This window comes from Oncorhynchus gorbuscha, unplaced genomic scaffold (assembly GCF_021184085.1).
Source record: "Oncorhynchus gorbuscha isolate QuinsamMale2020 ecotype Even-year unplaced genomic scaffold, OgorEven_v1.0 Un_scaffold_1667, whole genome shotgun sequence".
In the NCBI taxonomy this organism is placed as follows: domain Eukaryota; kingdom Metazoa; phylum Chordata; class Actinopteri; order Salmoniformes; family Salmonidae; genus Oncorhynchus; species Oncorhynchus gorbuscha.
The window spans coordinates 21283-46903 of record NW_025746382.1 but is presented as its reverse complement, the minus strand read 5'-3'; the positions used below and the strand labels follow the sequence as shown (position 1 = coordinate 46903).

General features: G+C 49.0%; 1 protein-coding gene across 2 annotated transcripts in view; it reads left to right on the top strand.

The window, feature by feature from the left end:
• The window catches only part of LOC124023650 (rho-related BTB domain-containing protein 1-like), a 61736-nt gene that overhangs the window by 18332 nt on the left and 17783 nt on the right, over positions 1-25621 (top strand). The window contains exons 1-2 of one of the 2 annotated variants that reach the window (XM_046338005.1): positions 20728-21145; positions 24112-24307. In XM_046338005.1, the coding sequence (XP_046193961.1) occupies positions 24128-24307 (180 nt within the window). In that variant the 5' untranslated portion in view covers positions 20728-21145; positions 24112-24127. Of the gene's footprint in view, positions 1-20727; positions 21146-24111; positions 24308-25621 lie in introns of those variants that run through there. The other variant, XM_046338006.1, reaches the window with a different exon arrangement.

The window sequence follows — 25621 nt, the reverse complement described above, 5'->3', positions numbered from 1 at the left end:
AAGAATGGTCAACCACCCAAAAGATATCCAGCCAACTTGATACAACTTTGGGAAGCATTGGAGTCAACATGGGCCAGCATCCCTGTGGAACACTTTTATCAACTTCTAGAGTCCATGCCCCGACGATGACTTGAGGCTGTTCTGAGGGCAAAACGGGGAGCAATTCCATATTGGGAATCTAAGGTTCCTAATGTTTTGTCCACTCAGTGTAGATGTAGGACAGAATCATTATACTGTTAAAGGAAAAGTAATGATATCATCTGTCCTCCAGGAGGAGGTATTGGGTCACTAAACAACAATAGTAATGACATCATTTGTCCTCCAGGAGGAGGTATTGGGTCACTAAACAACAATAGTAATGACATCATCTGTCCTCCAGGAGGAGGTATGGGTCACTAACAACAATAGTAATGACATCATTTGTCCTCCAGGAGGAGGTATGGTCACTAAACAACAATAGTAATGATATCATCTGTCCTCCAGGAGGAGGTATGGGTCACTAAACAACAATAGTAATGACATCATCTGTCCTCCAGGAGGAGGTATTGGGTCACTAAACAACAATAGTAATGACATCATTTGTCCTCCAGGAGGAGGTATTGGGTCACTAAACAACAATAGTAATGACATCATCTGTCCTCCAGGAGGAGGTATGGGTCACTAAACAACAATAGTAATGACATCATCTGTCCTCCAGGAGGAGGTATTGGGTCACTAAACAACAATAGTAATGACATCATCTGTCCTCCAGGAGGAGGTATGGTCACTAAACAACAATAGTAATGACATCATCTGTCCTCCAGGAGGAGGTATGGTCACTAAACAACAATAGTAATGACATCATCTGTCCTCCAGGAGGAGGTATTGGGTCACTAAACAACAATAGTAATGACATCATCTGTCCTCCAGGAGGAGGTATGGTCACTAAACAACAATAGTAATGACATCATCTGTCCTCCAGGAGGAGGTATGGTCACTAAACAACAATAGTAATGACATCATCTGTCCTCCAGGAGGAGGTATTGGGTCACTAAACAACAATAGTAATGACATCATCTGTCCTCCAGGAGGAGGTATGGTCACTAAACAACAATAGTAATGACATCATCTGTCCTCCAGGAGGAGGTATGGTCACTAAACAACAATAGTAATGACATCATCTGTCCTCCAGGAGGAGGTATTGGGTCACTAAACAACAATAGTAATGACATCATCTGTCCTCCAGGAGGAGGTATGGGTCACTAAACAACAATAGTAATGACATCATTTGTCCTCCAGGAGGAAGTATGGGTCACTAAACAACAATAGTAATGACATCATTTGTCCTCCAGGAGGAGGTATTGGGTCACTAAACAACAATAGTAATGACATCATCTGTCCTCCAGGAGGAGGTATGGGTCACTAAACAACAATAGTAATGACATCATCTGTCCTCCAGGAGGAGGTATGGGTCACTAAACAACAATAGTAATGACATCATCTGTCCTCCAGGAGGAGGTATGGGTCACTAAACAACAATACTAATAACATCATCTGTCCTCCAGGAGGAGGTATGGGTCACTAAACAACAATACTAATAACATCATCTGTCCTCCAGTCTGCTACATCATACAGTACAGTAGACTGCTACATCATACAGTAAAGTAGACTGACACATCATACAGTAGACTGCAACATCATACAGTACAGTAGACTGCTACATCATACAGTACAGTAGACTGATACATCATACAGTACAGTAGACTGATACATCATACAGTAGACTGATACATCATACAGTAGACTGCTACATCATACAGTAGACTGTTACATCATACAGTAGACTGTTACATCATACAGTACAGTAGACTGTTACATCATACAGTAGACTGTTACATCATACAGTAGACTGCTACATCATACAGTAGACTGATACATCATACAGTAGACTGATACATCATACAGTAGACTGCTACATCATACAGTAGTCTGTTACATCATACAGTAGACTGATACATCATACAGTAGACTGCTACATCATACAGTAGACTGTTATATCATACAGTACAGTAGACTGCTACATCATACAGTAGTCTGTTACATCATACAGTAGACTGATACATCATACAGTAGACTGCTACATCATACAGTAGACTGTTATATCATACAGTACAGTAGACTGTTACATCATACAGTAGACTGCTACATCATACAGTAGACTGTTATATCATACAGTAGACTGATACATCATACAGTAGACTGTTATATCATACAGTACTGTAGACTGCTACATCATACAGTAGACTGATACATCATACAGTAGACTGTTATATCATACAGTACTGTAGACTGCTACATCATACAGTAGACTGCTACATCATACAGTAGACTGATACATCATACAGTAGACTGATACATCATACAGTAGACTGCTACATCATACAGTAGACTGTTATATCATACAGTACAGTAGACTGCTACATCATACAGTATACTGCTACATCATACAGTAGACTGATACATCATACAGTAGACTGCTACATCATACAGTAGACTGCAACATCATACAGTACAGTAGACTGATACATCATACAGTAGACTGATACATCATACAGTAGACTGATACATCATACAGTAGACTGCAACATCATACAGTACAGTAGACTGCAACATCACAGTACAGTAGACTGTTACATCATACAGTACAGTAGACTGATACATCATACAGTAGACTGCTACATCATACAGTACAGTAGACTGTTACATCATACAGTAGACTGTTACATCATACAGTACAGTAGACTGTTACATCATACAGTAGACTGTTACATCATACAGTAGACTGCTACATCATACAGTACAGTAGACTGCTACATCATACAGTAGACTGCAACATCATACAGTAGACTGCTACATCATACAGTAGACTGCTACATCATACAGTAGACTGCTACATCATACAGTAGACTGCAACATCATACAGTACAGTAGACTGCTACATCATACAGTAGACTGCAACATCATACAGTACAGTAGACTGTTACATCATACAGTAGACTGTTACATCATACAGTACAGTAGACTGTTACATCATACAGTAGAGTAGACTGTTACATCATACAGTACAGTAGACTGTTACATCATACAGTAGACTGTTACATCATACAGTACAGTAGACTGTTACATCATACAGTAGACTGTTACATCATACAGTAGACTGTTACATCATACAGTAGACTGTTACATCATACAGTAGACTGTTACATCATACAGTAGACTGCTACATCATACAGTACAGTAGACTGTTACATCATACAGTAGACTGTTACATCATACAGTACAGTAGACTGTTACATCATACAGTAGACTGTTACATCATACAGTACAGTAGACTGTTACATCATACAGTAGACTGTTACATCATACAGTACAGTAGACTGTTACATCATACAGTAGACTGTTACATCATACAGTAGACTGCTACATCATACAGTACAGTAGACTGTTACATCATACAGTAGACTGCTACATCATACAGTACAGTAGACTGCTACATCATACAGTAGACTGCTACATCATACAGTAGACTGCTACATCATACAGTACAGTAGACTGCTACATCATACAGTACAGTAGACTGCTACATCATACAGTACAGTAGACTGATACATCATACAGTACAGTAGACTGCTATATCATACAGTACAGTAGACTGATACATCATACAGTACAGTAGACTGCTACATCATACAGTAGACTGTTACATCATACAGTACAGTAGACTGTTACATCATACAGTACAGTAGACTGTTACATCATACAGTACAGTAGACTGCTACATCATACAGTAGACTGCTACATCATACAGTAGACTGCTACATCATACAGTAGACTGTTACATCATACAGTACAGTAGACTGTTACATCATACAGTACAGTAGACTGTTACATCATACAGTACAGTAGACTGCTACATCATACAGTACAGTAGACTGCTACATCATACAGTAGACTGTTACATCATACAGTAGACTGTTATATCATACAGTACTGTAGACTGCTACATCATACAGTAGACTGCTACATCATACAGTAGACTGCTACATCATACAGTAGACTGCTACATCATACAGTAGACTGTTACATCATACAGTAGACTGTTACATCATACAGTACAGTAGACTGCTACATCATACAGTACAGTAGACTGTTACATCATACAGTAGACTGTTACATCATACAGTAGACTGATACATCATACAGTAGACTGATACATCATACAGTAGACTGATACATCATACAGTAGACTGATACATCATACAGTAGACTGATACATCATACAGTACTGTAGACTGCTACATCATACAGTAGACTGCTACATCATACAGTAGACTGATACATCATACAGTAGACTGCTACATCATACAGTAGACTGATACATCATACAGTAGACTGATACATCATACAGTAGACTGATACATCATACAGTAGACTGATACATCATACAGTAGACTGATACATCATACAGTACAGTAGACTGCTACATCATACAGTAGACTGTTACATCATACAGTACTGTAGACTGCTACATCATACAGTAGACTGTTACATCATACAGTACAGTAGACTGTTACATCATACAGTAGACTGTTACATCATACAGTAGACTGATACATCATACAGTAGACTGTTACATCATACAGTAGACTGTTACATCATACAGTAGACTGATACATCATACAGTACAGTAGACTGCTACATCATACAGTACAGTAGACTGTTAAATCATACAGTAGACTGTTACATCATACAAGGTTGTTCAGTGCTCCCAGTCCCAGCTATAGTAGAGAGGCTGTTCAGTGCTCTCAGTCCCAGCTATAGTAGAGAGGCTGTTCAGTGCTCTCAGTCCCAGCTATAGTAGAGAGGCTGTTCAGTGCTCCCAGTCCCAGCTATAGTAGAGAGGCTGTTCAGTGCTCCCAGGCCCAGCTATAGTAGAGAGGCTGTTCAGTGCTCCCAGGCCCAGCTATAGTAGAGAGGCTGTTCAGTGCTCCCAGGCCCAGCTATAGTAGAGAGGCTGTTCAGTGCTCCCAGGCCCAGCTATAGTAGAGAGGCTGTTCAGTGCTCCCAGTCCCATCTATAGTAGAGAGGCTGTTCAGTGCTCCCAGTCCCAGCTATAGTAGAGAGGCTGTTCAGTGCTCCCAGTCCCAGTCCCAGCTATAGTAGAGAGGCTGTTCAGTGCTCCCAGTCCCAGCTATAGTAGAGACGCTGTTCAGTGCTCCCAGTCCCAGCTATAGTAGAGAGGCTGTTCAGTGCTCCCAGTCCCAGCTATAGTAGAGAGGCTGTTCAGTGCTCCCAGTCCCAGCTATAGTAGAGAGGCTGTTCAGTGCTCCCAGTCCCAGCTATAGTAGAGAGGCTGTTCAGTGCTCCCAGTCCCAGCTATAGTAGAGAGGCTGTTCAGTGCTCCCAGTCCCAGCTATAGTAGAGAGGCTGTTCAGTGCTCCCAGTCCCAGTCCCAGCTATAGTAGAGAGGCTGTTCAGTGCTCCTGGTCCAGGTCCCAGCTATAGTAGAGAGGCTGTTCAGTGCTCCCAGTCCCAGCTATAGTAGAGAGGCTGTTCAGTGCTCCCAGTCCCAGTCCCAGCTATAGTAGAGAGGCTGTTCAGTGCTCCCAGTCCCAGTCCCAGCTATAGTAGAGAGGCTGTTCTGTGCTCCCAGTCCCAGCTATAGTAGAGAGGCTGTTCAGTGCTCCCAGTCGTAGCTATAGCAGAGAGGCTGTTCAGTGCTCCCAGTCCCAGCTATAGTAGAGAGGCTGTTCAGTGCTACCAGTCCCAGCTATAGTAGAGAGGCTGTTCAGTGCACCCAGTCCCAGTCCCAGCTATAGTAGAGAGGCTGTTCAGTGCTCCCAGTCCCATCTATAGTAGAGAGGCTGTTCAGTGCTCCCAGTCCCAGCTATAGTAGAGAGGCTGTTCAGTGCTCCCAGTCCCAGTCCCATCTATAGTAGAGAGGCTGTTCTGTGCTCCCAGTCCCAGCAGTCTGTTCAGTGCTCCCAGTCCCAGTCCCAGCTATAGTAGAGAGGCTGTTCAGTGCTCCCAGTCCCAGTCCCAGCTATAGTAGAGAGGCTGTTCTGTGCTCCCAGTCCCAGCTATAGTAGAGAGGCTGTTCAGTGCTCCCAGTCGTAGCTATAGCAGAGAGGCTGTTCAGTGCTCCCAGTCCCAGCTATAGTAGAGAGGCTGTTCAGTGCTACCAGTCCCAGCTATAGTAGAGAGGCTGTTCAGTGCACCCAGTCCCAGTCCCAGCTATAGTAGAGAGGCTGTTCAGTGCTCCCAGTCCCATCTATAGTAGAGAGGCTGTTCAGTGCTCCCAGTCCCAGCTATAGTAGAGAGGCTGTTCAGTGCTCCCAGTCCCAGTCCCAGCTATAGTAGAGAGGCTGTTCAGTGCTCCCAGTCCCAGTCCCAGCTATAGTAGAGAGGCTGTTCAGTGCTCCCAGTCCCAGTCCCAGCTATAGTAGAGAGGCTGTTCAGTGCTCCCAGTCCCAGCTATAGTAGAGAGGCTGTTCAGTGCTCCCAGTCCCATCTATAGTAGAGAGGCTGTTCAGTGCTCTCAGTCCCAGCTATAGTAGAGAGGTTGTTCAGTGCTCCCAGTCCCAGCTATAGTAGAGAGGCTGTTCAGTGCTCCCAGTCCCAGCTATAGTAGAGAGGCTGTTCAGTGCTCCCAGTCCCAGTCCCAGCTATAGTAGAGAGGCTGTTCAGTGCTCCCAGTCCCAGCTATAGCAGAGAGGCTGTTCTGTGCTCCCGGTCCCAGTCCCATCTATAGTAGAGAGGTTGTTCAGTGCTCCCAGTCCCAGCTATAGTAGAGAGGCTGTTCAGTGCTCTCAGTCCCAGCTATAGTAGAGAGGCTGTTCAGTGCTCCCAGTCCCAGCTATAGTAGAGAGGCTGTTCAGTGCTCCCAGTCCCAGCTATAGTAGAGAGGCTGTTCAGTGCTCCCAGTCCCATCTATAGTAGAGAGGCTGTTCAGTGCTCCCAGTCCCAGTCCCAGCTATAGTAGAGAGGCTGTTCAGTGCTCCCAGTCCCAGCTATAGTAGAGAGGCTGTTCAGTGCTCCCAGTCCCATCTATAGTAGAGAGGCTGTTCAGTGCTCCCAGTCCCAGTCCCAGCTATAGTAGAGAGGCTGTTCAGTGCTCCCAGTCCCAGCTATAGTAGAGAGGCTGTTCAGTGCTCCCAGTCCCAGCTATAGTAGAGAGGCTGTTCAGTGCTCCCAGTCCCAGCTATAGTAGAGAGGCTGTTCAGTGCTCCCAGTCCCAGCTATAGTAGAGAGGCTGTTCAGTGCTCCCAGTCCCAGTCCCAGCTATAGTAGAGAGGCTGTTCAGTGCTCCCAGTCCCAGTCCCAGCTATAGTAGAGAGGCTGTTCAGTGCTCCCAGTCCCAGCTATAGTATAGAGGCTGTTCAGTGCTCCCAGTCCCAGCTATAGTAGAGAGGCTGTTCAGTGCTCCCAGTCCCAGTCCCAGCTATAGTAGAGAGGCTGTTCAGTGCTCCCAGTCCCAGCTATAGTAGAGAGGCTGTTCAGTGCTCCCAGTCCCAGCTATAGTAGAGAGGCTGTTCAGTGCTCCCAGTCCCAGTCCCAGCTATAGTAGAGAGGCTGTTCAGTGCTCCCAGTCCCAGTCCCAGCTATAGTAGAGAGGCTGTTCAGTGCTCCCAGTCCCAGTCCCAGCTATAGTAGAGAGGCTGTTCAGTGCTCCCAGTCCCAGCTATAGTAGAGAGGCTGTTCAGTGCTCCCAGTCCCAGCTATAGCAGAGAGGCTGTTCAGTGCCAGCCCAGCTATAGTAGAGAGGCTGTTCAGTGCTACCAGTCCCAGCTATAGTAGAGAGGCTGTTCAGTGCACCCAGTCCCAGTCCCAGCTATAGTAGAGAGGCTGTTCAGTGCTCCCAGTCCCATCTATAGTAGAGAGGCTGTTCAGTGCTCCCAGTCCCAGCTATAGTAGAGAGGCTGTTCAGTGCTCCCAGTCCCAGTCCCAGCTATAGTAGAGAGGCTGTTCAGTGCTCCCAGTCCCAGTCCCAGCTATAGTAGAGAGGCTGTTCAGTGCTCCCAGTCCCAGCTATAGTAGAGAGGCTGTTCAGTGCTCCCAGTCCCATCTATAGTAGAGAGGCTGTTCAGTGCTCCCAGTCCCAGCTATAGTAGAGAGGCTGTTCAGTGCTCCCAGTCCCATCTATAGTAGAGAGGCTGTTCAGTGCTCCCAGTCCCAGCTATAGTAGAGAGGCTGTTCAGTGCTCCCAGTCCCAGCTATAGTAGAGAGCTGTTCAGTGCTCCCAGTCCCAGTTATAGTAGAGAGGCTGTTCAGTGCTCCCAGTCCCAGCTATAGTAGAGAGGCTGTTCAGTGCTCCCAGTCCCAGTCCCATCTATAGCAGAGAGGCTGTTCAGTGCTCCCAGTCCCAGTCCCAGCTATAGTAGAGAGGCTGTTCAGTGCTCCCAGTCCCAGCTATAGTAGAGAGGCTGTTCAGTGCTCCCAGTCCCATCTATAGTAGAGAGGCTGTTCAGTGCTCCCAGTCCCAGCTATAGTAGAGAGGCTGTTCAGTGCTCCCAGTCCCAGCTATAGTAGAGAGGCTGTTCAGTGCTCCCAGTCCCATCTATAGTAGAGAGGCTGTTCAGTGCTCCCGGTCCAGGTCCCAGCTATAGTAGAGAGGCTGTTCAGTGCTCCCAGTCCCAGCTATAGTAGAGAGGCTGTTCAGTGCTCCCAGTCCCAGCTATAGTAGAGAGGCTGTTCTGTGCTCCCAGTCCCAGCTATAGTAGAGAGGCTGTTCAGTGCTCCCAGTCCCAGCTATAGTAGAGAGGCTGTTCAGTGCTCCCAGTCCCAGTCCCATCTATAGTAGAGAGGCTGTTCAGTGCTCCCAGTCCCAGTCCCATCTATAGCAGAGAGGCTGTTCAGTGCTCCCAGTCCCAGTCCCAGCTATAGTAGAGAGGCTGTTCAGTGCTCCCAGTCCCAGCTATAGTAGATAGGCTGTTCAGTGCTCCCAGTCCCAGCTATAGTAGAGAGGCTGTTCAGTGCTCCCAGTCCCAGCTATAGTAGAGAGGCTGTTCAGTGCTCCCAGTCCCAGCTATAGTAGAGAGGCTGTTCAGTGCTCCCAGTCCCAGCTATAGTAGAGAGGCTGTTCAGTGCTCCCAGTCCCAGTCCCAGCTATAGTAGAGAGGCTGTTCAGTGCTCCCAGTCCCAGCTATAGTAGAGAGGCTGTTCTGTGCTCCCAGTCCCAGTCCCATCTATAGCAGAGAGGCTGTTCAGTGCTCCCAGTCCCAGCTATAGTAGAGAGGCTGTTCAGTGCTCTCAGTCCCAGCTATAGTAGAGAGGCTGTTCAGTGCTCCCAGTCCCAGCTATAGTAGAGAGGCTGTTCAGTGCTCCCAGTCCCAGCTATAGTAGAGAGGCTGTTCAGTGCTCCCAGTCCCATCTATAGTAGAGAGGCTGTTCAGTGCTCCCAGTCCCAGTCCCAGCTATAGTAGAGAGGCTGTTCAGTGCTCCCAGTCCCAGCTATAGTAGAGAGGCTGTTCAGTGCTCCCAGTCCCAGCTATAGTAGAGAGGCTGTTCAGTGCTCCCAGTCCCAGCTATAGTAGAGAGGCTGTTCAGTGCTCCCAGTCCCAGTCCCATATAGTAGAGAGGCTGTTCAGTGCTCCCAGTCCCAGTCCCAGCTATAGTAGAGAGGCTGTTCAGTGCTCCCAGTCCCAGCTATAGTAGAGAGGCTGTTCAGTGCTCCCAGTCCCAGCTATAGTAGAGAGGCTGTTCAGTGCTCCCAGTCCCAGCTATAGTAGAGAGGCTGTTCAGTGCTCCCAGTCCCAGTCCCAGCTATAGTAGAGAGGCTGTTCAGTGCTCCCAGTCCCAGCTATAGTAGAGAGGCTGTTCAGTGCTCCCAGTCCCAGCTATAGTAGAGAGGCTGTTCAGTGCTCCCAGTCCCAGTCCCATCTATAGTAGAGAGGCTGTTCAGTGCTCCCAGTCCCAGTCCCATCTATAGCAGAGAGGCTGTTCAGTGCTCCCAGTCCCAGTCCCAGCTATAGTAGAGAGGCTGTTCAGTGCTCCCAGTCCCAGCTATAGTAGAGAGGCTGTTCAGTGCTCCCAGTCCCAGCTATAGTAGAGAGGCTGTTCAGTGCTCCCAGTCCCAGCTATAGTAGAGAGGCTGTTCAGTGCTCCCAGTCCCAGCTATAGTAGAGAGGCTGTTCAGTGCTCCCAGTCCCAGCTATAGTAGAGAGGCTGTTCAGTGCTCCCAGTCCCAGTCCCAGCTATAGTAGAGAGGCTGTTCAGTGCTCCCAGTCCCAGCTATAGCAGAGAGGCTGTTCTGTGCTCCCGGTCCCAGTCCCATCTATAGTAGAGAGGCTGTTCAGTGCTCCCAGTCCCAGCTATAGTAGAGAGGCTGTTCAGTGCTCTCAGTCCCAGCTATAGTAGAGAGGCTGTTCAGTGCTCCCAGTCCCAGCTATAGTAGAGAGGCTGTTCAGTGCTCCCAGTCCCAGCTATAGTAGAGAGGCTGTTCAGTGCTCCCAGTCCCATCTATAGTAGAGAGGCTGTTCAGTGCTCCCAGTCCCAGTCCCAGCTATAGTAGAGAGGCTGTTCAGTGCTCCCAGTCCCAGCTATAGTAGAGAGGCTGTTCAGTGCTCCCAGTCCCAGCTATAGTAGAGAGGCTGTTCAGTGCTCCCAGTCCCAGCTATAGTAGAGAGGCTGTTCAGTGCTCCCAGTCCCAGTCCCAGCTATAGTAGAGAGGCTGTTCAGTGCTCCCAGTCCCAGTCCCAGCTATAGTAGAGAGGCTGTTCAGTGCTCCCAGTCCCAGCTATAGTAGAGAGGCTGTTCAGTGCTCCCAGTCCCAGCTATAGTAGAGAGGCTGTTCAGTGCTCCCAGTCCCAGCTATAGTAGAGAGGCTGTTCAGTGCTCCCAGTCCCAGTCCCAGCTATAGTAGAGAGGCTGTTCTGTGCTCCCAGTCCCAGCTATAGTAGAGAGGCTGTTCAGTGCTCCCAGTCCCAGTCCCAGCTATAGTAGAGAGGCTGTTCAGTGCTCCCAGTCCCAGTCCCAGCTATAGTAGAGAGGCTGTTCTGTGCTCCCAGTCCCAGCTATAGTAGAGAGGCTGTTCAGTGCTCCCAGTCCCAGTCCCAGCTATAGTAGAGAGGCTGTTCAGTGCTCCCGGTCCAGGTCCCAGCTATAGTAGAGAGGCTGTTCAGTGCTCCCAGTCCCAGTCCCAGCTATAGTAGAGAGGCTGTTCAGTGCTCCCAGTCCCAGTCCCAGCTATAGTAGAGAGGCTGTTCTGTGCTCCCAGTCCCAGCTATAGTAGAGAGGCTGTTCAGTGCTCCCAGTCGTAGCTATAGCAGAGAGGCTGTTCAGTGCTCCCAGTCCCAGCTATAGTAGAGAGGCTGTTCAGTGCTACCAGTCCCAGCTATAGTAGAGAGGCTGTTCAGTGCACCCAGTCCCAGTCCCAGCTATAGTAGAGAGGCTGTTCAGTGCTCCCAGTCCCATCTATAGTAGAGAGGCTGTTCAGTGCTCCCAGTCCCAGCTATAGTAGAGAGGCTGTTCAGTGCTCCCAGTCCCAGTCCCAGCTATAGTAGAGAGGCTGTTCAGTGCTCCCAGTCCCAGTCCCAGCTATAGTAGAGAGGCTGTTCAGTGCTCCCAGTCCCAGCTATAGTAGAGAGGCTGTTCAGTGCTCCCAGTCCCATCTATAGTAGAGAGGCTGTTCAGTGCTCCCAGTCCCAGCTATAGTAGAGAGGCTGTTCAGTGCTCCCAGTCCCATCTATAGTAGAGAGGCTGTTCAGTGCTCCCAGTCCCAGCTATAGTAGAGAGGCTGTTCAGTGCTCCCAGTCCCAGCTATAGTAGAGAGGCTGTTCTGTGCTCCCAGTCCCAGTTATAGTAGAGAGGCTGTTCAGTGCTCCCAGTCCCAGCTATAGTAGAGAGGCTGTTCAGTGCTCCCAGTCCCAGTCCCATCTATAGTAGAGGCTGTTCAGTGCTCCCAGTCCCAGTCCCATCTATAGCAGAGAGGCTGTTCAGTGCTCCCAGTCCCAGTCCCAGCTATAGTAGAGAGGCTGTTCAGTGCTCCCAGTCCCAGCTATAGTAGAGAGGCTGTTCAGTGCTCCCAGTCCCAGCTATAGTAGAGGCTGTTCAGTGCTCCCAGTCCCAGCTATAGTAGAGAGGCTGTTCAGTGCTCCCAGTCCCAGCTATAGTAGAGAGGCTGTTCAGTGCTCCCAGTCCCAGCTATAGTAGAGAGGCTGTTCAGTGCTCCCAGTCCCATCTATAGTAGAGAGGCTGTTCAGTGCTCCCAGTCCCATCTATAGTAGAGAGGCTGTTCAGTGCTCCCAGTCCTAGTCCCAGCTATAGTAGAGAGTCTGTTCAGTGCTCCCAGTCCCAGCTATAGTAGAGGCTGTTCAGTGCTCCCAGTCCCAGCTATAGTAGAGAGGCTGTTCAGTGCTCCCAGTCCCAGCTATAGTAGAGAGGCTGTTCAGTGCTCCCAGTCCCAGTCCCAGCTATAGTAGAGAGGCTGTTCAGTGCTCCCAGTCCCAGCTATAGTAGAGAGGCTGTTCAGTGCTCCCAGTCCCAGCTATAGTAGAGAGGCTGTTCAGTGCTCCCAGTCCCAGCTATAGTAGAGAGGCTGTTCAGTGCTCCCGGTCCAGGTCCCAGCTATAGTAGAGAGGCTGTTCAGTGCTCCCAGTCCCAGCTATAGTAGAGAGGCTGTTCAGTGCTCCCAGTCCCAGCTATAGTAGAGAGGCTGTTCTGTGCTCCCAGTCCCAGCTATAGTAGAGAGGCTGTTCAGTGCTCCCAGTCCCAGCTATAGTAGAGAGGCTGTTCAGTGCTCCCAGTCCCAGTCCCATCTATAGTAGAGAGGCTGTTCAGTGCTCCCAGTCCCAGTCCCATCTATAGCAGAGAGGCTGTTCAGTGCTCCCAGTCCCAGTCCCAGCTATAGTAGAGAGGCTGTTCAGTGCTCCCAGTCCCAGCTATAGTAGAGAGGCTGTTCAGTGCTCCCAGTCCCAGCTATAGTAGATAGGCTGTTCAGTGCTCCCAGTCCCAGCTATAGTAGAGAGGCTGTTCAGTGCTCCCAGTCCCAGCTATAGTAGAGAGGCTGTTCAGTGCTCCCAGTCCCAGTCTATAGTAGAGAGGCTGTTCAGTGCTCCCAGTCCCAGCTATAGTAGAGAGGCTGTTCAGTGCTCCCAGTCCCAGTCCCAGCTATAGTAGAGAGGCTGTTCAGTGCTCCCAGTCCCAGCTATAGTAGAGAGGCTGTTCAGTGCTCCCAGTCCCAGTCCCAGCTATAGTAGAGAGGCTGTTCAGTGCTCCCAGTCCCAGTCCCAGCTATAGTAGAGAGGCTGTTCAGTGCTCCCAGTCCCAGCTATAGTAGAGAGGCTGTTCAGTGCTCCCAGTCCCAGCTATAGTAGAGAGGCTGTTCAGTGCTCCCAGTCCCAGCTATAGTAGAGAGGCTGTTCAGTGCTCCCAGTCCCAGCTATAGTAGAGAGGCTGTTCAGTGCTCCCAGTCCCAGCTATAGTAGAGAGGCTGTTCAGTGCTCCCAGTCCCAGCTATAGTAGAGAGGCTGTTCAGTGCTCCCAGTCCCAGCTATAGTAGAGAGGCTGTTCAGTGCTCCCAGTCCCAGTCCCAGCTATAGTAGAGAGGCTGTTCAGTGCTCCCAGTCCCAGTCCCAGCTATAGTAGAGAGGCTGTTCAGTGCTCCCAGTCCCAGCTATAGTAGAGAGGCTGTTCAGTGCTCCCAGTCCCAGCTATAGTAGAGAGGCTGTTCAGTGCTCCCAGTCCCAGCTATAGTAGAGAGGCTGTTCAGTGCTCCCAGTCCCAGCTATAGTAGAGAGGCTGTTCAGTGCTCCCAGTCCCAGCTATAGTAGAGAGGCTGTTCAGTGCTCCCAGTCCCAGCTATAGTAGAGAGGCTGTTCAGTGCTCCCAGTCCCAGTAGAGAGGCTGTTCAGTGCTCCCAGTCCCAGCTATAGTAGAGAGGCTGTTCAGTGCTCCCAGTCCCAGTCCCATCTATAGTAGAGAGGCTGTTCAGTGCTCCCAGTCCCAGTCCCATCTATAGCAGAGAGGCTGTTCAGTGCTCCCAGTCCCAGTCCCAGCTATAGTAGAGAGGCTGTTCAGTGCTCCCAGTCCCAGCTATAGTAGAGAGGCTGTTCAGTGCTCCCAGTCCCAGCTATAGTAGAGAGGCTGTTCAGTGCTCCCAGTCCCAGCTATAGTAGAGGCTGTTCAGTGCTCCCAGTCCCAGCTATAGTAGAGAGGCTGTTCAGTGCTCCCAGTCCCAGCTATAGTAGAGAGGCTGTTCAGTGCTCCCAGTCCCATCTATAGTAGAGAGGCTGTTCAGTGCTCCCAGTCCCATCTATAGTAGAGAGGCTGTTCAGTGCTCCCAGTCCTAGTCCCAGCTATAGTAGAGAGTCTGTTCAGTGCTCCCAGTCCCAGCTATAGTAGAGGCTGTTCAGTGCTCCCAGTCCCAGCTATAGTAGAGAGGCTGTTCAGTGCTCCCAGTCCCAGCTATAGTAGAGGCTGTTCAGTGCTCCCAGTCCCAGTCCCAGCTATAGTAGAGAGGCTGTTCAGTGCTCCCAGTCCCAGCTATAGTAGAGAGGCTGTTCAGTGCTCCCAGTCCCAGCTATAGTAGAGGGCTGTTCAGTGCTCCCAGTCCCAGCTATAGTAGAGAGGCTGTTCAGTGCTCCCAGTCCCAGCTATAGTAGAGAGGCTGTTCAGTGCTCCCAGTCCCAGCTATAGTAGAGAGGCTGTTCAGTGCTCCCAGTCCCAGCTATAGTAGAGGCTGTTCTGTGCTCCCAGTCCCAGCTATAGTAGAGAGGCTGTTCAGTGCTCCCAGTCCCAGCTATAGTAGAGAGGCTGTTCAGTGCTCCCAGTCCCAGTCCCATCTATAGTAGAGAGGCTGTTCAGTGCTCCCAGTCCCAGTCCCATCTATAGCAGAGAGGCTGTTCAGTGCTCCCAGTCCCAGTCCCAGCTATAGTAGAGAGGCTGTTCAGTGCTCCCAGTCCCAGCTATAGTAGAGAGGCTGTTCAGTGCTCCCAGTCCCAGCTATAGTAGAGAGGCTGTTCAGTGCTCCCAGTCCCAGCTATAGTAGAGAGGCTGTTCAGTGCTCCCAGTCCCAGCTATAGTAGAGAGGCTGTTCAGTGCTCCCAGTCCCAGCTATAGTAGAGAGGCTGTTCAGTGCTCCCAGTCCCAGCTATAGTAGAGGCTGTTCAGTGCTCCCAGTCCCAGCTATAGTAGAGAGGCTGTTCAGTGCTCCCAGTCCCAGCTATAGTAGAGAGGCTGTTCAGTGCTCCCAGTCCCATCTATAGTAGAGAGGCTGTTCAGTGCTCCCAGTCCCATCTATAGTAGAGAGGCTGTTCAGTGCTCCCAGTCCTAGTCCCAGCTATAGTAGAGAGGCTGTTCAGTGCTCCCAGTCCCAGCTATAGTAGAGAGGCTGTTCAGTGCTCCCAGTCCCAGCTATAGTAGAGAGGCTGTTCAGTGCTCCCAGTCCCAGCTATAGTAGAGAGGCTGTTCAGTGCTCCCAGTCCCAGTCCCAGCTATAGTAGAGAGGCTGTTCAGTGCTCCCAGTCCCAGCTATAGTAGAGAGGCTGTTCAGTGCTCCCAGTCCCAGCTATAGTAGAGAGGCTGTTCAGTGCTCCCAGTCCCAGCTATAGTAGAGAGGCTGTTCAGTGCTCCCGGTCCAGGTCCCAGCTATAGTAGAGAGGCTGTTCAGGGCTCCCAGTCCCAGCTATAGTAGAGAGGCTGTTCAGTGCTCCCAGTCCCAGCTATAGTAGAGAGGCTGTTCTGTGCTCCCAGTCCCAGTCCCAGCTATAGTAGAGAGGCTGTTCAGTGCTCCCAGTCCCATCTGTAGTAGAGAGGCTGTTCAGTGCTCCCAGTCGTAGCTATAGCAGAGAGGCTGTTCAGTGCTCCCAGTCCCATCTATAGTAGAGAGGCTGTTCAGTGCTCCCAGTCCCAGCTATAGCAGAGAGGCTGTTCAGTGCTCCCAGTCCCAGCTATAGTAGAGAGGCTGTTCAGTGCTCCCAGTCCCAGCTATAGTAGAGAGGCTGTTCAGTGCTCCCAGTCCCAGCTATAGTAGAGAGGCTGTTCAGTGCTCCCAGTCCCATCTATAGTAGAGAGGCTGTTCAGTGCTCCCAGTCCCATCTATAGTAGAGAGGCTGTTCAGTGCTCCCAGTCCCATCTATAGTAGAGAGGCTGTTCAGTGCTCCCAGTCCCAGTCCCAGCTATAGTAGAGGCTGTTCAGTGCTCCCAGTCCCAGCTATAGTAGAGAGGCTGTTCAGTGCTCCCAGTCCCATCTATAGTAGAGAGGCTGTTCAGTGCTCCCAGTCCCATCTATAGTAGAGAGGCTGTTCAGTGCTCCCAGTCCTAGTCCCAGCTATAGTAGAGAGGCTGTTCAGTGCTCCCAGTCCCAGCTATAGTAGAGAGGCTGTTCAGTGCTCCCAATCCCAGCTATAGTAGAGAGGCTGTTCAGTGCTCCCAGTCCCAGCTATAGTAGAGAGGCTGTTCAGTGCTCCCAGTCCCAGTCCCAGCTATAGTAGAGAGGCTGTTCAGTGCTCCCAGTCCCAGCTATAGTAGAGAGGCTGTTCAGTGCTCCCAGTCCCAGCTATAGTAGAGAGGCTGTTCAGTGCTCCCAGTCCCAGCTATAGTAGAGAGGCTGTTCAGTGCTCCCGGTCCAGGTCCCAGCTATAGTAGAGAGGCTGTTCAGTGCTCCCGGTCCAGGTCCCAGCTATAGTAGAGAGGCTGTTCAGTGCTCCCGGTCCAGGTCCCAGCTATAGTAGAGAGGCTGTTCAGTGCTCCTAGTCCCAGCTATAGTAGAGAGGCTGTTCAGTGCTCCCAGTCCCAGCTATAGTAGAGAGGCTGTTCAGTGCTCCCAGTCCCAGTCCCAGCTATAGTAGAGAGGCTGTTCAGTGCTCCCAGTCCCAGCTATAGTAGAGAGGCTGTTCAGTGCTCCCAGTCCCATCTATAGTAGAGAGGCTGTTCAGTGCTCCCAGTCCCAGCTATAGTAGAGAGGCTGTTCAGTGCTCCCAGCCACAGCTATAGTAGAGAGGCTGTTCAGTCCTCCCAGTCCCAGCTATAGTAGAGAGGCTGTTCAGTGCTCCCAGTCCCAGCTGTGTGGTTTTGATGTGTCTGACATATATACAGAATGCTGTGTTGTTCTGATGTCTGACATATCTACAGAATGCTGTGTTGTTCTGATGTGTCTGACATGTCTACAGAATGCTGTGTTGTGCTGATGTCTGACATATCTACAGAATGCTGTGTTGTTCTGATGTCTGACATATCTACAGAATGCTGTGTTGTTCTGATGTCTGACATATCTACGGAATGCTGTGTTTTTCTATTTTGTCTGACATGTCTACAGAATGCTGTGTTGTTCTGATGTCTGACATATCTACAGAATGCTGTGTTGTTCTGATGTCTGACATATCTACAGAATGCTGTGTTGTTCTGATGTCTGACATATCTACGGAATGCTGTGTTTTTCTGATTTGTCTGACATGTCTACAGAATGCTGTGTTCTGATGTCTGACATATCTACAGAATGCTGTGTTGTTCTGATGTCTGACATAGCTACAGAATGCTGTGTTCTGATGTCTGACATATCTACAGAATGCTGTGTTGTTCTGATGTCTGACATATCTACAGAATACTGTGTTGTTCTGATGTGTGACATATCTACAGAATACTGTGTTGTTCTGATGTGTGACATATCTACAGAATACTGTGTTGTTCTGATGTCTGACATATCTACAGAATGCTGTGTTGTTCTGATGTCTGACATATCTACAGAATGCTGTGTTCTGATGTGTGACATATCTACAGAATACTGTGTTGTTCTGATGTCTGACATATCTACAGAATACTGTGTTGTTCTGATGTCTGACATATCTACAGAATGCTGTGTTGTTCTGATGTGTGACATATCTCCAGAATGCTGTGTTGTTCTGATGTGTTTGACATATCTACAGAATGCTGTGTTGTTCTGATGTGTGACATATCTCCAGAATGCTGTGTTGTTCTGATGTGTTTGACATATCTACAGAATGCTGTGTTGTTCTGATGTGTCTGACATATCTACAGAATGATGTGTTGTTCTGATGTGTTTGACATATCTACAGAATGCTGTGTTGTTCTGATGTGTGACATATCTCCAGAATGCTGTGTTGTTCTGATGTGTTTGACATATCTACAGAATGCTGTGTTGTTCTGATGTGTGACATATCTCCAGAATGCTGTGTTGTTCTGATGTGTTTGACATATCTCCAGAATGCTGTGTTGTTCTGATGTGTTTGACATATCTACAGAATGCTGTGTTGTTCTGATGTGTCTGACATATCTACAGAATGATGTGTTGTTCTGATGTGTCTGACATATCTACAGAATGATGTGTTGTTCTGATGTGTCTGACATATCTACAGAATGATGTGTTGTTCTGATGTGTGACATATCTCCAGAATGCTGTGTTGTTCTGATGTGTTTGACATATCTACAGAATGCTGTGTTGTTCTGATGTGTCTGACATATCTACAGAATGATGTGTTGTTCTGATGTGTCTGACATATCTACAGAATGCTGTGTTGTTCTGATGTGTCTGACATATCTACAGAATGATGTGTTGTTCTGATGTGTTTGACATATCTCCAGAATGCTGTGTTGTTCTGATGTCTGACATATCTACAGAATGCTGTGTTGTTCTGATGTGTCTGACATATCTACAGAATGCTGTGTTGTTCTGATGTCTGACATATCTCCAGAATGCTGTGTTGTTCTGATGTGTTTGACATATCTACAGAATGCTGTGTTGTTCTGATGTCTGACATATCTACAGAATGCTGTGTTGTTCTGATGTGTCTGACATATCTACAGAATGCTGTGTTGTTCTGATGTCTGACATATCTCCAGAATGCTGTGTTGTTCTGATGTGTTTGACATATCTACAGAATGCTGTGTTGTTCTGATGTGTCTGACATATCTACAGAATGCTGTGTTGTTCTGATGTGTTTGACATATCTACAGAATGCTGTGTTGTTCTGATGTGTCTGACATATCTACAGAATGCTGTGTTGTTCTGATGTGTTTGACATATCTACAGAATGCTGTGTTGTTCTGATGTGTCTGACATATCTACAGAATGCTGTGTTGTTCTGATGTGTCTGACATATCTACAGAATGATGTGTTGTTCTGATGTGTTTGACATATCTCCAGAATGCTGTGTTGTTCTGATGTGTTGTCATCTTATATAGAAGGAAAAAGCTCATTGCGTCCCATTCATTTAAATTGCAGCGGCTCATATCTCACGGACCACTGCTTTAACCTGTTAGTTTAGACACAATTTGAATGGATGCAAACAACAGGATGCGGAAAGCATGAATGATTCTGATTGGTCCTTGTCTCAACCTTCAGCCCTTCCAACCGCTCTGTCTAGTCTATCACATGATTATGTTCCGTTTCCAATCTCTGCATTATTCCAATGGAAGGCTTACATAACTCATTTTAATATTAATGACGCCTTTTGCAGCTGTCCTTTTTAGTGCCTGGACTTCAGTGTCAGTTGAAACATAGTGGTCCAGATACTACCGCTTGCCCGGTACAGTATATCATTAGTGCACAAGATATTTACCTTGTTGTCAATACCACTTCAGTTATAACTTTATCAAATGTTGATATTCTGTATAACATATTTCTCTCAAATGATAAACATGTCTCCTATATTCACAGATGGCATCGGTCGAAACGCTCAGCTCAGCAGCGTCCCTCCCTGCCCGGTCTCTCTCTGTCTCCAGCGGGACAGGCTATACAGACAAGCCTGGTGCCCACATGGATGATGTATGTTGCGCAGTTTAAAAGTGAAGGGTGTGTGGAGACAAATGAATTCGGTTCAGTCAGTCGTCCTGATAAGCCCTTCCGATAAAGTTTAGCAACAGACGCAGCATGGCACTAGTTCAAACTTGTAAAAGAAAGTGGTTTATTTCGATGGCCGAGGGAGAAATTACTTGTAGTATTGGTCACCATCTTCAATTTGTTCCATCCCACTTGATTTTATTCCGAGTAGGATAGCAGCCTACACGATAAATAACTTGTAATAGTGGTAGTAACTGCCGGGATGTCACCGTGATACAGTCTACACTGCTCAATGGGGAGAGTTTGCGCTGCAAGCAGACATCACAACATTTTTATTTTATTTAACAAGGAAAGTCTGATAAGAACAAATGATTATTTACAATGACGGCCTACCCCGGCCAAACCTGGACGACGCTGGGCCAATTGTGCGCCGCTCTATGGGACTCCTAATCACGGCCTCCCCGGGCAAACCTGGACGACGCTGGGCCAATTGTGCGCCGCTCTATGGGACTCCTAATCACGGCCGGATGTGATACACCATGGGCCACATCACTGTCATCGCTCCTGCTGGAGGTGGAAGTAGATAGATATAGTGTAGCCAATATCAGGCCAGGGTGAAAGCTAAAGCACATTCATTGTAGTGGTTTTCGACGAAAATGTACAACTATGGCATTAATTTCGGTCTAAAGAGACATTTGTGTCTAAATAAATAAATAACACTATTACTCCGGTAGAACGGAATGATTCTGAACACTCCCACGTCCCAACTTCGACAGACACGTTTCAAATGATCACTGACATTTCTAGACAAAAACATAAATCCTTTAACTGAGAATCAGGATGACTGACTGAACCGAATCCGTTTGTCTCCACTCGACTCAACTGCGCTCCAAACGTCATCAATTTAGGCACCCGGCGTCCGCGTATAACCTCTCCCGTCGCGGGCTGAACCACCTGGTTTTCTGAATGAAACCGTAGCTCGCCTCGCGCTATAAATAGAACTGACGGGGCTTGACGTCACCATGGAAGCCGCATCACGTCGTTTTGTTCCGTGCTGTTGTGGCTGCAGATGATTTTTCCCCCCGAAGCGCTTTCGGATGGGGACGGACGGAGTACTTCTGAAGGCAGCCCGAACAATCAAGCCGGATACATAGTAGTGGTTCATGTTCCATTGGGAGAAAAGGATTAACGTTCAACATGCTGGGGCGTGATACCAGTTACGAAATGATCTTGCAGTATTTGCCTAGCTAGCGGCGAGCGATTCTTATTTGTACAGGAGCCATCGAGCTACCTGCAATTATTGAATCGCACTCTGAACTCCTGCCTGTAGTTTTGGTTGACCAGATCACACTCACTCAGCCCTAGAGAACGGTAGGTGCTTCTGTTATGACATCTTGGCCAACTGGAACGAAGACTAGGGTGTCGTCCTCTCTGTTATGTCATTACAGAGCTGTGCTTGGCACTTACACGGTAGTTGAGTCGAGAGGCACTTCAACTCATTTTAATGTGGATACAAATTATATCATGCAAGGACATCATCCTTGTTACATTATTTGATTCATTTCATTATTTGAGTCCCAAGTTAGTGTCAATTTCGAGTAAACTACAGCAGTCTGGTTGTGAAACACATTGTGGAGGTTTGGAAACGTTTAAAGACTTTGCACCTAAATGACATCGGAGTGATTATGCCAAGCAGCAGACTCCCATCAACTATCTTCTGAAATTATAAACAAGTCATGTTTAATTATTTTAAAAAATGTATGTAGCTAATTAGATTAGTTTATTAGTCACATGCACAGGGTCACAAATGTAATTGCAGGGTACAGTGAAATTCTTAAGTTCTGACATGTTATTACACTCAGGCCCATTTTGGGGAATATCTCCTGTCATCAAATCTCTGACATGTTATTACACTCAGGCCCATTTTGGGGAATATCTCCTGTCATCAAATCTCTGACATGTTATTACACTCAGGCCCATTTTGGGGAATATCTCCTGTCTTCAAACCTCTGACATGTTGTTACACCCCGTTTCCTCCTCTGTCAGAGTAGCATCACTGGTGTTGACTAGGCCCGTTTCCTCCTCTGTCAGAGTAGCATCACTGGTGTTGACTAGGCCCGTTTCCTCCTCTGTCAGAGTAGCATCACTGGTGTTGACTAGGCCCGTTTCCTCCTCTGTCAGAGTAGCATCACTGGTGTTGACTAGGCCCGTGTCAGAGTAGCATCACTGGTGTTGACTAGGCCCGTTTCCTCCTCTGTCAGAGTAGCATCACTGGTGTTGACTAGGCCCGTTTCCTCCTCTGTCAGAGTAGCATCACTGGTGCTGACTAGGCCCGTTTCCTCCTCTGTCAGAGTAGCATCACTGGTGCTGACTAGGCCCGTTTCCTCCTCTGTCAGAGTAGCATCACTGGTGCTGACTAGGCCCGTTTCCTCCTCTGTCAGAGTAGCATCACTGGTGCTGACTAGGCCCGTTTCCTCCTCTTTCAGAGTAGCATCACTGGTGTTGACTAGGCCCGTTTCCTCCTCTGTCAGAGTAGCATCACTGGTGTTAACTGGCCCGTTTCCTCCTCTGTCAGAGTAGCATCACTGGTGCTGACTAGGCCCGTTTCCTCCTCTGTCAGAGTAGCATCACTGGTGTTGACTAGGCCCGTTTCCTCCTCTGTCAGAGTAGCATCACTGGTGTTGACTAGGCCCGTTTCCTCCTCTGTCAGAGTAGCATCACTGGTGTTGACTAGGCCCGTTTCCTCCTCTGTCAGAGTAGCATCACTGGTGTTGACTAGGCCCGTTTCCTCCTCTGTCAGAGTAGCATCACTGGTGTTGACTAGGCCTTTTCCTCCTCTGTCAGAGTAGCATCACTGGTGTTGACTAGGCCCGTTTCCTCCTCTGTCAGAGTAGCATCACTGGTGCTGACTAGGCCCGTTTCCTCCTCTGTCAGAGTAGCATCACTGGTGTTGACTAGGCCCGTTTCCTCCTCTGTCAGAGTAGCATCACTGGTGCTGACTAGGCCCGTTAGCATCACTGGTGCTGACTAGGCCCGTTTCCTCCTCTTTCAGAGTAGCATCACTGGTGTGACTAGCCCCTTCCTCCTCTGTCAGAGTAGCATCACTGGTGTTGACTAGACCCTCCTCTGTCAGAGTAGCATCACTGGTGCTGACCCCGTTTCCTCCTCTGTCAGAGTAGCATCACTGGTGCTGACTAGGCCCGTTTCCTCCTCTGTCAGAGTAGCATCACTGGTGTTGACTGGCCCGTTTCCTCCTCTGTCAGAGTAGCATCACTGGTGTTGACTAGGCCCGTTTCCTCCTCTGTCAGAGTAGCATCACTGGTGTTGACTAGGCCCGTTTCCTCCTCTGTCAGAGTAGCATCACTGGTGTTGACTAGGCCCGTTTCCTCCTCTGTCAGAGTAGCATCACTGGTGTTGACTAGGCCCGTTTCTCCTCTGTCAGAGTAGCATCACTGGTGTTGACTAGGCCCGTTTCCTCCTCTTAGCTACTGAGGTCAACTGTTCTGAATGCCATGGCCTCCTACCTTCAGCTGGCCCCTCTTTACCTGAGACCTGTCAGCTGGCCCCTCTTTACCCGAGACCTTTCAGCTGGTCCCTCTTTACCCGAGACCTGTCAGCTGGCCCCTCTTTACCCGAGACCTGTCAGCTGGCCCCTCTTTACCCGAGACCTTTCAGCTGGTCCCCTCTTTACCCGAGACCTGTCAGCTGGTCCCTCTTTACCCGAGACCTGTCAGCTGGTCCCTCTTTACCCGAGACCTGTCAGCTGGCCCCTCTTTACCCGAGACCTTTCAGCTGGCCCCTCTTTACCCGAGACCTGGCTGGCCCCTCTTTACCCGAGACCTGTCAGCTGGTCCCTCTTTACCCGAGACCTTTCAGCTGGCCCCTTTACCCGAGACCTGTCAGCTGGCCCCTCTTTATCCGAGACCTTTCAGCTGGCCCCTCTTTACCCGAGACCTGTTAGCTCTGTTGAAGAGCTAAACTGATTTGTTTTGGATGCAGGGCTGCGGATTAGAGCCAGTTTCCTCCTCCTCCCTTTATTCCCTGACCTCTGGATGTGTTCTGCAGCAGTGTGGTTCTAGAGCAGCAGAGTGACAGATTAGTGGACCTCAGTGTTAATACTATCCTGTTGCCATGTCATCAGTATAATCATAAGAATGTGAATAGCTGCTTATTAGAACGTGTTTCAGGGTTGTTTTGAATGAACTGCGTGAAAATGAAGTCTTAATTTAAACGTGTACCTACGTTACGTTGTTCATCTGCGTTGTTTAGACGATCTACTACCTGACGTTGCATCGTCATCCAAGGTGATTGAGCCTGTTTTCTCTCCTGTCACACAGGGCCCTGAACAGTAGTATGGACTACGAGAGACCCAATGTTGAGACCATTAAGTGTGTTGTGGTGGGGGACAATGCCGTAGGGAAGACACGGCTGATCTGTGCTCGGGCCTGCAACACCACTCTGAACCAGTACCAACTACTGGCCACACACGTCCCGACGGTCTGGGCTATAGACCAGTACAGAGTCTGTCAAGAGGTACCATACCTAACCCTGACCCCTAACCCCAACACACTTCCCTACGTTCTGGGCTATAGACCAGTACAGAGTGTGTCAAGAGGTACAAACCTAACCCTGACCCCTAACCCCAACACACGTCCCTACGGTCTGGGCTATAGACCAGTACAGTCTGTCACTACCTGTCACACTGCAGCTGAAACAGCCCTAACCTGTCACCAAACAGCCCTAACCACCAAACAGCCCTCCCTACCTGTCACCAAACAGCCCTCCCTACCTGTCATCAAACAGCCCTCCCTACCTGTCACAAACAGCCCTCCCTACCTGTCATCAAACAGCCCTCCCTACCTGTCATCAAACAGCCCTCCCTACCTGTCACCAAACAGCCCTCCCTACCTGTCACCAAACAGCCCTCCCTACCTGTCACTAAACAGCCCTCCCTACCTGTCAGCTGAAACAGCCCTCCCTACCTGTCACCAAACAGCCCTCCCTACCTGTCACCAAACAGCCCTCCCTACCTGTCATCAAACAGCCCTCCCTACCTGTCACCAAACAGCCCTCCCTACCTGTCACCAAACAGCCCTCCCTACCTGTCATCAAACAGCCCTCCCTACCTGTCATCAAACAGCCCTCCCTACCTGTCATCAAACAGCCCTCCCTACCTGTCATCAAACAGCCCTCCCTACCTGTCATCAAACAGCCCTCCCTACCTGTCATCAAACAGCCCTCCCTACCTGTCACCAAACAGCCCTCCCTACCTGTCACCAAACAGCCCTCCCTACCTGTCACCAAACAGCCCTCCCTACCTGTCATCAAACAGCCCTCCCTACCTGTCATCAAACAGCCCTCCCTACCTGTCATCAAACAGCCCTCCCTACCTGTCACCAAACAGCCCTCCCTACCTGTCACCAAACAGCCCTCCCTACCTGTCACCAAACAGCCCTCCCTACCTGTCACCAAACAGCCCTCCCTACCTGTCATCAAACAGCCCCCCTACCTGTCACCAAACAGCCCCCCTACCTGTCATCAAACAGCCCCCCTAGCCTGTCATCAGCCCTCCCTACCTGTCATCACTCACCCCCAGCCTGTCATCACTCACCCCCAGCCTGTCATCACTCACCCCCAGCCTGTCATCACTCACCCCCAGCCTGTCATCACTCACCCCCAGCCTGTCATCACTCACCCCCAGCCTGTCATCACTCACCCCCCAGCCTGTCATCACTCACCCCCAGCCTGTCATCACTCACCCCCAGCCTGTCATCACTCACCCCCAGCCTGTCATCACTCACCCCCAGCCTGTCATCACTCACCCCCAGCCTGTCATCACTCACCCCC